Source organism: Dermacentor silvarum, chromosome 1 (assembly GCF_013339745.2).
Source record: "Dermacentor silvarum isolate Dsil-2018 chromosome 1, BIME_Dsil_1.4, whole genome shotgun sequence".
Taxonomy (NCBI): Eukaryota; Metazoa; Arthropoda; class Arachnida; order Ixodida; family Ixodidae; genus Dermacentor; species Dermacentor silvarum.
The window spans coordinates 245,915,907-245,930,665 of NC_051154.1; the positions used below are offsets into that span (position 1 = coordinate 245,915,907).

The 14,759-nt window shown below is 44.8% G+C and overlaps 1 protein-coding gene across 1 annotated transcript; it reads right to left on the minus strand.

The window, feature by feature from the left end:
- Positions 1–5,772: 5,772 nt before the first annotated feature.
- Positions 5,773–8,490, minus strand: LOC119437019 (uncharacterized). The gene is made up of 3 exons (XM_037704079.2): positions 8,278–8,490; positions 6,925–7,359; positions 5,773–5,945 (listed from the first exon to the last, which is right to left on the minus strand). Exons 1-2 carry the CDS (start codon positions 8,290–8,292, stop codon positions 6,946–6,948), a joined length of 429 nt encoding a protein of 142 aa, XP_037560007.1. The 5' UTR covers positions 8,293–8,490; the 3' UTR covers positions 5,773–5,945; positions 6,925–6,945.
- Positions 8,491–14,759: the final 6,269 nt, after the last annotated feature.

Sequence of the window (14,759 nt, forward strand, 5' to 3'; positions counted from 1 at the left end):
TATGTGCGACGTTGTACCCCACACTAACAAGCAGTAATTTACTTAGGCGGAAAAATGTGAGTTGCACACTAAGAGCTTCAGTCTCTCAGGTAATACATACATGCAGAGCATCCCAACAATTTTAGTGAGATTACGAAGAATATTCTTAATTTGAGAATTCCAGAGTAAGTGTTCGTTGAATATTACGCCAAGGCTTTTAGTTTCTGACACTGAATACATTTTATTAGGACCGATTTTAAGTATAAAACTGATTAAAATTAAAGTGTATATGTCTGTGGTACTGTGTAAATGGCTTATGAATTTGTAGTACATATTTGCAGTACATTTGCTATACTGCAGTTGTCTCATTTATTGGGAACAATGTTTGCGCCAAGGAAAAGATTATCAAGGCTATCGGAATTTAAAAATAGACTTGTGTCGTCTGCATAGATTATGAATGAAGCCTGTGCCGTTATGTTCACAATATCATTAACATATAGGTTAAGTAATAAGGGCCCTAACACACTGCCCTGAGGAACACCCACTTTCACAGTTTCTATCGCTGAGTATTCTTCGTTTATTACCACAGTTTGCTTTCTATTTGTTAGGTTTGACATCAGAAAATTTAAGGCCAAGCCACGAAATTGGCAAAGCTCCATTTTTGCTAATAATATCAGGAGATGTAATGAATCGGTAGCTTTCGAAAAGTGAACAAAAATGCCTATAATGAGTTGTTTGCCTTCAAAAGGCCTAATGATAATTTCTTTTTGCTTTAGTAGTGCTAATTCTGTGGACAGTCCTTTCCTGAAACCATATTGAGAAGGGGATATCAACAAGTGTTTCTCAAAAAAAGAATTCATACGCGTAAAAATATTTTTTTCGAACCCTTTCGAAAATACAGGTAGCACTAATATTGATCGGTAATTGCACAGGTAGTTTTTATCACCAGATTTACAGACAAATACTACTTTTGCGCGCTTCATATTATCCGGAAATGTTCCGGAGGCCAATGATACGTTAAAGATATGTGTAAGGACGGATATAATACTCTCTACAACAAACGTAATTTGTTGAAATCTACGCCCGTCAATGCCTCTCCCTTTACTATTATTCAATGTTATGAACGCCGAACGAACCTCATGATCACTTGTTGGATTCAAGAGTGCACTGTTAAAGGTAATGCCCCGCAAAGCCAGCTAAAGAACTGCTTTCTGCTTGTATTTTTAGAACGAATACAACTTTATATTTCCACTCACGATGCGGAGTATTGCGACTGGTTTGAAGATGTGCCTTGAGCTTAACTAGTTGTTACATCACGTTATTTAATATTATCATCATTTCCGCACTCGAAAGTGATGGGAGCTTCATTAGCGGGAAGAAAGTGCATAGCATTTTTGACAACTGCCAAAATGATAACTTCCGCTGTCACTACTGTTCCCGTGCCACCGATTGTCGGAAAAATATTGAGGCCTTTTGCGTGAACGATGGCTTTAAGTGTGTAGCACAAAATGAGTCGCATTATAAGGTAAGATGTATGTATTGATTTAACTACTCTGCGGCTTACTGGAAGCATCTGTAGGGCGGTACAATGTTGAAGGGAACGATCTAATGCATTTACCGCACGGCTGCGTAGAAAGGTGCCCGCGCCACCAACCGCAAGTCATCTGCTACAAGTCATCTGCGCAAGTCATCTGCCTGGTGAATGTATACTAGCCGGAATGGATACATTGCATAGCATTACACTTGTGCTCGCTTCAAGAGCGGACTGCCCTGTACCTCAGCGCATAGCATGTGCGAAGTCCAGAAACTCCGACTTTTATTTTTAACAGGCATGTAACAACGTCTATTTGATGCCTGTTCTTGGAGAGATAGAAAATTGCACCCGAATTTCCCGTCCAGCAACGGTTCTTTACCTAATTATCCATCGTAGACATCCTTTGTTCGACAAAAAAATTGCGGCAGAACTCATCTCACGACGAATGTGGACGTTAATGTGATCAGCAATGAAGCAATGTAGCTACACACAATATTGCCACCGCAGAGAAGCGCCATGTATGGGGCGTGTATATGCAGCCGGACTCGCCCCTGGCGCTTCTCCTTGGGCACGCTGTATCCAACGCGTTAAGTCCAAGCGCGGCGCTTGTGTGACTATAACATTGAGACGAGTTTGCTTGATTATATTTGATGCGGGTTCAATATCGCCCAGCCCCGACGAAGATTTATATTACTTTTAATGCGATTAGAGTTCTTAGGTTGCTGCGCGCACTTTCTGGGGGCCGCCTGTAACCACTGCCACATACCCAGTGAACCAAGCTGTACTGACGGTTGGTTTCAAACCGTGTTACATCGACACAGCAGCAGCCCAATGCGCTACCCATTAGACCATGAAGTGCCCACCACCAGTAACACAGGTTGGCCTGAAACGGGTTAAATGATGAGCGGCACATATGCACTGTCACATACCCGTGACCCAAGTTGACCCGACGATTGGTTTCGAACCCAGTTCCCTCATTACAGCAGCGGGATGCTCTAACCACTAGACCACAGACTACATGGAGAGCCAAGTTGGTGGGAAAAACAGTAAGAGATATCGCCAAACCGACAGCCCTGGGAAAGTGATAAAGTACCCCAGTAATTGTAACCGCATAAAAAACTTCGGGTCGGCTGTATCAGGGACACAGCCGCCGGGGTTACGTTCTAGAAACGTCTTGTGCGCGCTGCAGATGGTCTATGGGGACTAGGTTAGAGAAGTGACGTAACCGAAAGCAGAAGTTGTATTTATTCATGCATTAACATTCTAAGGGTACTTCACGCCCTTTTCGGGGGCTATATATGTATGTATGTATGTCCGTATGGACTAGGTAGGTACCCCTGTACAATCCAACTCTTTGACAGCGACTTCGAGCACTGTGCATGTACCACTCGGTCCGTGCTGGTCTTCAGTGAACCCCTTTGATGCCAACTTGGGTCGGTCACTGGGTGTGTACCAGTAGGTGTGGGCCGCCTTGCAATGGAAGTCGTTGACGCCAACTAGGTAACTAGGTGTGTGCTACTGGGAACGTGCCGCTCTACAATGACGAAAAAGATCCCCTAAATTTTGCCGATGCTTGGCGGAATCGAAGCCACGTCACAAGGGTTCCTGAACGACAGCCACCCGGCGTGTATATAAGGCTGCGCGACAGATGCACTGGGCTTGTAGCGCTTTCAATGAACGCCTTCCACGCCAACGCTTTAGCGAGCTGTGCCATGAATGCACTGGGTATACGTGCCGCTCTTCAATGAACCTCTCGCCAACACAGGTCTCCGAAGTATGTGCCACTGAGTGTGCGCTAAGCGAGGGAACACTTCGGAGCGTTCCCAGGCACCAGCGCGCCACGCTTCTCGTCTCAGATGCCACGCGCCGACTTCTTGCAGAGTTACTAGATGGCGCAGCTTGCCCAGGAAGAAGCGTGAGAGAAGATCCCGGTTGCCGTATGACGCTTTTCTCAACGTTCGCACGCACCGGTGCGCCATGAATTTCGGAGGCCACGCGTAGGCTTCAAGCGGGGCCGCTAGGTGGCGTAGAGTATTCATAGGAAAGCGCGAAAGAGGAGTCCCGCTGAAACAAGCCTCAAACATAACTGGTGGCAAACATGGTGGCAATACGTTGTCGCTATATTGATACAATGCTACATGGCCGTAGACAGTGATCGTGAGTTGGGTTCTGCCGAATTTTTCAGGCACTCGAAAGCTTACATGCCTAACTTATATGTTACAGCTAGTTGCCGTCTTGCGGTCTAATTTGCAATTGTTCTCACTCCCTAATCGTAGTGGGCCCGTTTATTTTGCAGAGAGTCTTTGGGCACTAGAGTGAAACAAAAATTACGCCCTTACTGGTGGCGCCCGAAAGTGCCCTGCGCCGCTTGAGGCCGCCGCATCTTGTAGATGGTTGAGTCTCCTGCGCTTGCCTCAAACTCCTGCGATTCCGCTCCCTATGGAGAGGAACATGTTCCGCAGGGATCAAATCAGTAGGACATCCTTTTGTCTTGCTGCCCGGTCTCTCCCCGCCATTTCGGAACCATACGTACGTTTTGAACGCGTGGGAGCTATATATCCGCAAGCATGAAAGTTCTCCAAAAAACTGCACACTCGTAGGCCTTATAACTCCTGATGAGCTGTGGTTTGAGTTTGATGGATTACACTCTATGGCTGAGCGAGCTGTCTCAAACGCGACAACTCCCGCTACGGATCTACACATTTACTGCCGAACTGTGCCTCTCTGAAAGACGCGCGAGAGGCTCTATTTATCCCCGATTGAGTCAGGCGTGGAGTGACAACGACACCAACTGTGAGCGCGGCACATCCTGTGATCGATTAATAGCTTCTTTAGTCTACACAACGATATCTAAGTAAGACGCGTGAGTAGTATGGTTGCAAAGATGGTAGCGACAATGCTATAACATTGTTTTGTTACAGGCGGTTTTAGCAAGCGACCCCCTGTGTCCAATTTTGAAGACATTTCACGTCAAAAGTTTAAGAAGGGCGGCCAACTGCGCATCCGAAGTTGCGCTTCCTATTTTGAAGTGAAATAAATTTAGGAAGCCTTTCTCCATCACGGCTCAAGCATACCGCAAGTAGTGATAGGCACTGTATAGTACCCCCAAACATTATGAACAAGGCGCTGTTTTGCCACGAAAACAAAATTGCTTTCAGGATAACGAATGTCTATGCATGGAAAAAGTTACTCATCCATTTTTCATCCTGACGTTAACACCTCATGTGTTTCCATCAGCATATTCGCGAATCCAGCATGAGCTGATTTCGCGCTCCGTTTGTCATTAGTTGTCAACGCCAACTTTCGCTTGAAAAGGTGATGTGCTGTTGCTGAGCTCTCAGTGCAAATTTGGTTTCAAAACGTTGCATGGAACGAGTAAAATAGGCTACTCGAAAAACCTGCGCGTTGGCAGTTACAAAGTTTGTAACGTTCCCATGTCTCGCTTCAAGATTTGTAACTCGGGTTCCTACGCTTTCGTTTGAGTCTTTCGTTGCCAAATGTTCTCGAAAAAAAAGAAAGAAAAAAGAACAGCTGTACAGGACCGCTTATTTGCCCACATAAATTCATGCAAGCATGATGGTAACCCCGCGCCTATTGCTGAGCAGACGAATCGTCGTGCAAGAAATAATAATACGACGCTTACTCAGAGCGCTCGTATTACAAATTTATATTGCTTACTATGTATTTCAAGCGTACGTGCAACATACGCCCCTCGTACCCACAGCAAACCGTATACACGTCGTGGAGGAAGTATTGCTTCAGGAAAAGCCTTGAGGTCTTTCGCTCGCGACGAAGCGCAAGGTGCAATCATTCACTTTAGTTTTCGGGAAAGTGCCACAAGGTATTAATGAAAGAGTGCGTTGAGCGCGCCTTAAATACTGGGCCGTAAACCATGCGCATGGCGTTCTCGCAAACCTCATAGACGCTGATGTTTTTTAGTGAATAAGACAACACACGGGCAACATATAAGGCTAATGCCTTGTCATTTAATGTCGGTTTCCGTCAGCTTTTCGAAAAGTGCACTTTAATTTATTCACCAATGGCAACGCATGTTCTAGTTTGTTTCGACGCTGCTGACATGCCACGTGCGAAATCAATTTTTTTTCCTATCACAACAACCAATACCTTAACAGATATATCTAGTTTAGGGATTGTTTTTCAGCTTTCACTTCTCGTGTATTTTTCTCGGTACCTTGTTAGCTGAATTCTTATCATTTTCTTGAACTAAAAGAGATATAAACGAAGATATGACATCGGTAAAAAATAAATTAGGTTTTATTATTGCACTGCACTGTGTATATACAGAAAGCAGTGTTTGGTTCACGTCAGCATCACATTTTTCTGGAGTGGACTGCGAAGGTGTTGTCGACTTTAAACAATTTGGTCAGGCTTGGTTCCTAGAAGAAACTTTTTTGGCAGTTACGGTTGTAGCCTGGAAGTAAAGAACAGAAAAAAAGGCTGATATATTATTATTCCACAACGATATCGCGGACGATGCAGCGGGGTGCATGTTAGTTTCTACAAACTAGTTAGTTTTTTGCAAAGATGTCACAGTTTTTTCCGATTTTAATAGAACGTAGATAATGTAAAAACTATGATACTATAAGTGCGAGTACAATCCTGTTAAATACTTTGGGCTGAATTAGCCTGCAGTGATCACGAGCCAAGCTTGCAAAAAAATTGTACATTCCGCTACAAGTCCAGGAGCACTGGGTCCTGCATTGGGGCTCTTTTCTTGATTTGATAATCTTAGCTCATTTTCGCGGAACAAGTGTCCTGCCAAATTAAGAAATTCTTGATAGTGCCAGGCTACTTTGGGAATGCGCTACTCGTACAAGAGGCTAGTCAGTGGTGCGATTGTCATGCCAAGGGAAAGAAAAAATTTAAACGTTTTGCTGCGTGCGAGAACGTCCCGGGATGGTAATCCAGGAAAAATACTCTTGGTATACATAGTGTGAATACCTTTTATTTTCATTTTGACAATCAGCCCGTACTATCAGTAGCGTCCGGGTCCAATACGTATATGTAAGATAAATGACTCAGCTACATGCGCAACCTATTTATCTGAAGGTACGCTGAATCTTCCAACATAATTTTGTCTGCCACAAACGGAAGGTCTGTGCCAAAACAGAAAGTCTCTTCTGCGAAATAATATCCCCCCACAGATGCGCATTGAATTGTGTTGTTTAGTAAATTACTGGAACGACCAAGGAAATAGCACGAAAATAAATAAAAAAAGAAAAACTGGCGAAGTTCAGATTTACAGAGAGCTGTGTCTGCATATACTTTTGACTTTGCCCAGTCTTGTCCTTTTTTGTTTCGCTCTTTCCTTCATGTTGCAATATCGATCTATGTGGCCGGCAAATTGATTATTAACGCAACGTGCTTGAGCAGCAACGACCGAAACTTACTGGAATGGCGCTCCTCTTTCTTCAGCCGAGGTAACCCCCTTGCAATCCGTGTTGGTTGTAGAAGCCGCCGGCACCACGGTTAAAGCCAGTGTTGAAGCCTCCATAGCCGGAGCCATATCGGTTGTAGGTGGTCTGGTCGAACCCGTGGTTGGTGCGGTAGCCGTCGCGGTTCCTGAAGCCTTGGACATTGTTATAGGCATTCGCGCTGCCGAAGCCTCCACTACCCTGGTTGAAGCCAGACACGCCGCGGTTGAATCCATAGCCGTTGGCACCGGCTACGTGTCCAAAGCCAGTGCCGAAACCAATACGGCTGTCCACTTCCTCCTTCTTCTCTCCAGTAGCAGGTTCCTGCTCGGCAGCTGGCTTCTCTTCGGTAACAGGCTTGTCCTCGGCATGTGTCAAAGTGGCTACGGCCACAAGGACGGCTAGCACAAACTATTAGTTCGCAGGGAAGAGACAAAGAGTAAAGCACATAAGTTGCGTTAGCATTGACAGGACATTTCCAAAATAGCTTACACGCCGAAATGCACTCGTATTGTATTGTGAATAGGCGAAGAAAAAAATTGAGACAGAGCTTAGTTGTGCTGAGAATATCTATGGAAGGCTACTCAACAAAAGGATACCAGTTCAGCTGATCCCGGCAAGCTTTTACAAGCGAATATTTACCGGATGGCGCTCTAATTGAACGCCCCACTGCGTGGTATTGACAGGGCAATCACTTGTGTCGCAAAACCAAGTTATTTTGTCATTGTCATCCAGCAATGCTGTCTCAAATTACCTGGCTGCCACAAGAGCATCTCGCCAGTTAACTGCAAAGACTGGCATGTGAGAAGTACGTAAGCTCGTAGCTTGTTCGGTGTTGTATTCAGCGCATTATTGCTATATTTGTTTTGTCACTGGGGCCAAAATGCGTTTTCTAATTCCTTAATATTTTGCAGCTTTGAGTGGTGACATTCCCGTAATCACTTCACAGCGATAAAAACAATTTTTCTTTTCTGTCAGCATCTGCCCTAATGAAGAGTAAAAAGCGAAAAGAAAACTATGAAGGCACCCTATTTGGTACGTAAATAAAATGAACAATTTTACGTGGCAGCGCTACTTCAGCATTAGTTTTCACAAATCCTCAAGCCATGTGCGCGGCACTCGGGCAGAACCTCTAGATAACCAGTTCGTTAACAATGACCAACGATTTCTGCAAAGACAGTAAAGTAACAAATACTAGACTTACATGGACAGAAAACTCGGGAATCGTGACATAAAGGTACACGATTCCTTCACTTTCTGAACATTTGAATATTGTCCGCCGGGTGAATAAACTGAGAATATAAATGGTCGTAGCATAACACAACTCACCAGTTTGCGACCCATCTTTTCTGGAGGGAAGGTTGTGTGACTGGCTCTCTTGGGGCGCTTTGACCAAGGTTGACTCTCCGGAATACTCAGGGGCAACTTTTATAGCCCCCCAAACGTTGACCCATTGGCTGGGCCTTTCCCACTTAACAGCCAGTGGCAGCATTTTATTTGTGTACGTTTAGATCGGCTTCCCTTTCATCCGGTCAACACCCTCGCCCTCGTCTCCAGCCGGTCCACCTGCCTTAGCCGCCGTAGTGGTTCTGCCCCCAGACTTGGCAATCCTCTTGCGTCGCCCTAAGGACACATCCACCGGAACACAAAGCGGGGAAGGGTTAGGAGACCGCAGGAGAAAGATACAGTGCACGCCCTTCTTAGCTGAAGACCCGGCGAGGCGCTCCTTGCCAGGTACGTGGCAAAGGGAGGGCAGAGAAGACAAAACGCGCAGCCCGGCTTCGTCTCCGCCGGTAGCGGAGAAAACCGGTGACGTTCATGACCGGAGATGGGCCAGCGGCTACAGAGAACGTGCAGGGGGAGGGCAACCGAGAGGAGGCGAATTCGCTGCCGCGGGGAGTGGTGATGTTGCTCGCGCGCGTGTGTTCTTGCTTTTTTCTTTGCTATCGAATTCCTCGTCCGGTCTGACTCGCCGGCACCACGCGCGCGCGACGTTGTTGCCTCCGTTTGCGCTCGGTCGGTGGTGCGTGGCCGTGGTTCGATGAGGCAGCTCGCTGCTCAGAGAAGAGAGAACGAAAAAAAAAGAGAGAGAGAAAACGTTGCTAGGGGATGTATACACAGAAAGATGCGTAGGTCTCCGGGAATAAGGAGAATAGGCGTGGAGTGGAGGTTGCGTCTATAGCGAGCGCCTCCGAGTTGTGGACCCCTTCTAAGAAAAATGTCGAGGTCGGAACGCTAGGTACGAGTGTCTTCGGAACAGTGGAGCTTTGACGAGAGCGCACGATAAGCAAGATAGACGACGAGTGGGTGATCTTCGGGCACGTGCGGTCTTTCACCCGAAATACAGAGTAGTCGCAACCACTTTTGTTAGACACATTACAGACCGAAGCTGCGACCAGGTCAGAAGAAATAACCGGTGTAACCTTGTCAGCCTGAACCGCTCTCGCTAAGTGCACACACGAAGCGTATTTTGTTTCTTTTTAGCTTCGACGGAGTTCGCAATGTGCATGTGCTCATGATTGTGTGTCAAGCCTTTCGGAAATAAATGCCTAATTCATTTATTACTTAAAATCGCACATCGGGCACATAGATGTTAATTAAATTAGAATCGTGAAACGGTCTTAACGCTCAAATGATTACATTACGAACAGTGTTTTTTCACCTAGTATGCGAAGTTTAACATTTTTTATACTAGAAATTAATCCAACATTCGCCATCTGTGGACGTTTTACAGTAAACGAGATAAGTGATGAGCTCGACATAACGACCAAAGTTTGCACATGTCGCAAAACTAACAGAATACTATAGCATAAGCATCAAGAATGTGTGCGTATAAAGCATCCCCGAATCTTCTGTATTGTTCTGTGTGAACAGGACTAATTTACTTCAAGGAAAAGTGTGAAGTTTCAGTTTCTTTACAGAGAAAGACTTTATTAGCGACGGAACAGGTTGCTCCGGCTACTTGGAAAGCTTCCTCCTTGGAATGTGAGAAATAGAGTCCGCTGTTTGCTCAGTGCATTCACTCACTGAGTGTATGTTATGATGACCGGATGTCGGAAGGACGCGGATAAATTAAAACGAGTGTATATATTAAATGAGAAGAAATGACTCTCCGACGGACCCTCCATGGAGTTTCTATTTAAAAATAAACATCTTGGATCACACAGGACATTAATGATCCTATTAGGGATAAAAATAGATCAGGCAGGAGTCCAATATCAACATTCAGAACAATAGTTTTGTTTTCGCGTTTAACATAGGCCGGCTATTCTTGAGGGAGGCCTATCAGGAGAATGACATAGTCGAAAGCGATACGGCCGCTGCGCATGAAGTCATATTTGCTCTCGCAGGTGTGAGGCAAAAGAGCGTGTTGTTTTATACAGCCGATATTAACTTTGGTCACCTTTTCGCGGCCTAATGGCACAACGTCCAGTTTCTAAACCTCATTTGGTTTTCTAGAGAACTAATGGTTAGCAACGCGCAAGCTCGAAGCGCCAGTGGAAAAGCACACACGTAATGTGTCCAGTGACCCATTCGATACACTGCACTTGCACTTAGGCTGCGTAACATATAGAGAGGCATACGTTTGCGAAGGCTTGACCAACTTGACTACTTTTGCAGCTGCATCTGTAAAAAGAGGAATCAGACATCAGTTGCAAAGGGTTAGAAATAAATACAGTAGCGCCAGACGTTACATTCATGACCCTGTGGATCCAACGAAATGTTTCCTTCCATTAATCTGGCTGCTATAAAAATGAATTGTCTATATTCCTCAAACAGACTACTTTACCATGTCGGAGAGGTTCCTTTTGGCATAATACCCTATATCATAGAGACTATATACTGCTGAAGCTTCCCAACAAGTGCACTTCTATTGCTTCATTTTTGTTCCAAAGGCATCCAAACGGGTTCTTTGTAGGACATCTGAGACGTCATTCAACAAAAAGTTTAATGTTGGAATACGTACAGGATGCTATACATTGTCATAATCGCATCAGAGAAAAATGTGTACAGGCTCCCTATAAAATGTCTAGAAAATGTTTTGTCACGAAAGATCTGAGAATAAGAAACCGTGGGACCACTATTTATTAGTGTTAGCCAGATCGGCGGTCTACTCGTCGCCGTCGGAGTGTCGACTTGTTTGTGTAAAGAAAGGTAAAGGAAAGTCTGAATGCCTATAGGATCGGCTCAGTGCGCAGCTTTTGGGAGCACTCCGCCAAATGACGTAATGCGCCATTTAAGTGCGTATATAGTCAATTACCTTTGTAAAAAGATGGTGTTACTAAATACGCTATATGTGGCAAATAACTAGTGCATAATGTAAAAGCAAGACGTCAAAACACATCATGCCGGCTGTAGTAAGTGCAATCATTCAGCTAGTGTTTAATTACACCTCGAATTCTATTATTGCAGTTGTGTCGCCTTATATTAAGGCCAAAGGCAGCACGGCATGGTGGGGAGTTTCGTAGACGTGCCCCCTTGGAAGGACAGAAGATTACAAATATTTCTGAAATACTGTGTCATCACACCTTGGATAATGTCGGTTTTCCTCATCCACGCCAACAGTTTGAAGAACCGCATAGTGTAATGTCAGTATGAAAAATTACTGATACAAATATTATAGGCCCTGAGCATAAATGTAGCAATTATTTACTACTGGGGATGTTAAAAGTTCAGTTTGAGCAAATGGAAGCAGCCGACTTCACGGTGGTATGTTGCAGCTATATGTATACAATGCAGTCCACACTGATTAATGGTAGCATGATAGGACGCTAGGAATCGATTCTTCATTGTTGAGAACTATCTCAACGATATACACGCAAGTCTGTGATTGTAATGTAAGTTAAATTTATTTAATTAAATTCTGGTGTTTTGCGAGCCAGAACCACGATTTGATTATGAAACACGCTGTAGTGTGGGACTCCGAAGTATTTCTGACCACCCGGGTTTTTTTAGCGTGCACAAAATCCATGGTAAAGCAGTATTTTTGGATTTCATCCCCTTTAATATGCACCTTCCGCGGCCGGAAATAGAAACCGCGACTTCGTGCTTAGCAGCGCAACGCCATTAGCCACTAAGCCACCACGCCGGGTGTAATGCACTTTACTCTTTCAGTAGCTAGTGTCTACATATTGCAGTAGGGTCTGCAATTATTATTGTTATTTTGATCTCGTGAGCCAATTGGCAAGAGCAAGCAAACATTTGTGGTTTACGTCGTGTGCAGCGGAACACTTCGCGAACTCGATGGCGGAGAAATGCAATCGGTACCTTGTCTTCGGCTTCTAAAGTAGGTTTGAATCGGCTCTGGCAGAAAAAGCTGCAGGGGCCCAATTCCGTTCGCACATGGTTCTTCAGAACGCAACTGTAGGCTTCGTGTGTTGAGTCGGACACCAGAGGGACTCGCGCTCATCCTAATCTCATATCAGAGACTGGTTCCTAGGTACTCCTTCGTCTCAAGGTGCCGGGTTGGTAGGCCTTTAGCTTCATCCAAAGCCTCCACCATGGTGACTATCATAAGAAACTGCCTGCAAATGTATCCGAAAAACCAAACATAGGCCTAGCTTCCTGCTTGTACTCGCGTGTTGATGGGGTGCTTTTACATCCGAACACTTTAGTCCAACTTACTATGGATATATCACAATGAAAAACAAGTCATGTGCACAAAAGGAGAGGCGCATACACACACGAAGCGCACAACTCGCTAACTTGGAAAGTATGATATTTTTTCCAACGCGCCTGTAATAATTTGTACCGTTGCTTGATATAGAGTCCAGAAAAGGTCAGAAAAGAACAGGCAAATAAAGCAATGGCTAGCAGGTAGGTAAAGGGCTAATGCCATGACATTAACTGCTTTTTTGCATTCACGAAACGACTGAAGGCTCTAAACTTTAGTAAATATGGTTACGCGAAGGACGAGTCAATTAAACGAGAAACTATTTACAGATTATTCTTACATCACCAGTTGCAGCGCTGACCGGTTGGATTCACAGCGCGAGCGCAGTTCGTTCTTCCTCCTCTTCGCTAGAGTGATGGCGCCCGCGCGCCTCGTTCAAACGACCAAATACAACACGCGTGTAGCAATATGTTGCCAATCGAGGTTAGAGAAATCTGCGTTCTACTCAGAGAAGCTGAAGGCATGCTCACACATGTGCTGCTCCTGGATGTAGTTCGGGCTCCTTCTGTAGCCTCTCGCGTGATTTGCCCGTGACCTTTCCTAGAAAAAGAAGACTCATAAAACATAGCCTCACAACATACGTCAGGGCAGCGAACATCGAGTAGTCTAGTTACGGCTTTCGAAACGTTCTAGTGGTGATCTTGTAAGCTATATTAGAGGTAGGTAATGGCCAATTTTTTCCAACATACATTTACCTGCCCGAAGCCAGCAAATAACACATTCGTGCATCCAAGAACGTATCTTACGATGCTGCTTATCACAAGAATGTTTTGTCATAGCGCCGGTATAGTTACATTTCTGCTGTAGTTTGCGAAAACCCTGGTAATGGTTGTGCTAGGCCCCTCGACATAAAGCTTCACCTTTACTTACACCACATGTGCTGGCACAACGAACCGTTTCAAAGCAAACCGCTACTGCCATCAAATCTACCCACGGAAAGTTTGTTAAAAGAAAACTGAATTAAATCTTGCTACAAAAATAGGTTACACAATTCATGCCATCCAAGCGTTCCCACCACCTTACAGGAACAAACACGTTGCCTACGTTGCAGTGGGTTTTCCTTTCCATGCCCTGGTGTCAGTTCGAAAATTTCTGCTCAGGGATACCAATATCAGCCAATTACAGCTTAAGCGGCAGCCTTGCAGTCAAACGAGAAAGGCAAGCTAGCAGCGGTGCCATGTCGATTGCCCATAGACCGATGTATATAGGAAAGAGAACGTCTTGTTTGGCAAGTCGGTATCGATTCATTATACCTATTTTAAGGCACCAAATAACACAAAGCGCACAAGAGAAGACAACGCTCTTTCCCGTTGTCTTCTCTTGTGTGCTGTGTGTTATTGGGAGCTTTAAAATAGGTATTATATATAGAAAAAGTTTGCTATACAAATGTGGTTTTGGCAGCCCTGGATCAATTGCATCCTAGTTGAGAGTGCAACATATTCTATCACAGATTAAAGCTTTTAAATCGATATCCCATGGTGATATTGCATGTCACTCCGCAACACACAGTCAAACAGTATTAATGGAGTAGTTTGAAGTGCCTGGACTAGAAATCAATAATACGCCAAGCATAGAACTGTCTGCTTCTACTCATTTTCTATTCAACCACTTGAACTGCTCCCTGAAACCAGTATATGTTTTCTTTTCTTTACTTTTAGGGGGGGGAGGGAATCATCAGGATGGCGATGATAATTTATATGCTCATTTTTACTGTGCTTATGAAAGCCTAGTGAGCTTTATTAGCTTGGCGTTACAAAGTAGCTCAACGTATTCTCCGGTGACCGGGACATTACGGTGTATACAGTACGCTGCATAGTATGAAGATAAGTATCGCTCCAGGAAGGACTTGTCAACCAGTGGGCGACGACATGCAGCTGAGTCAGACACAGCGGTAACTTCCCACTCCCATTCTTTTTCTCTCATTTTTTCCTTTTACGTTTTCGTTACGTCTTTTTTTTTCGTTTATACATAACGCGCACTTTGCTGTCAAACTGCATGAGACGTGTTTATACAAACAAAACTAGCAGCTACGACCTAAGTTCTATTATCCTTTACTCGTGTCACCTAAGCGTCCCGACATGTCGCGGTGACCAAGTGGCCTGCGACTGAGACCGTGGTGTGGGGTTCGAATCTACGG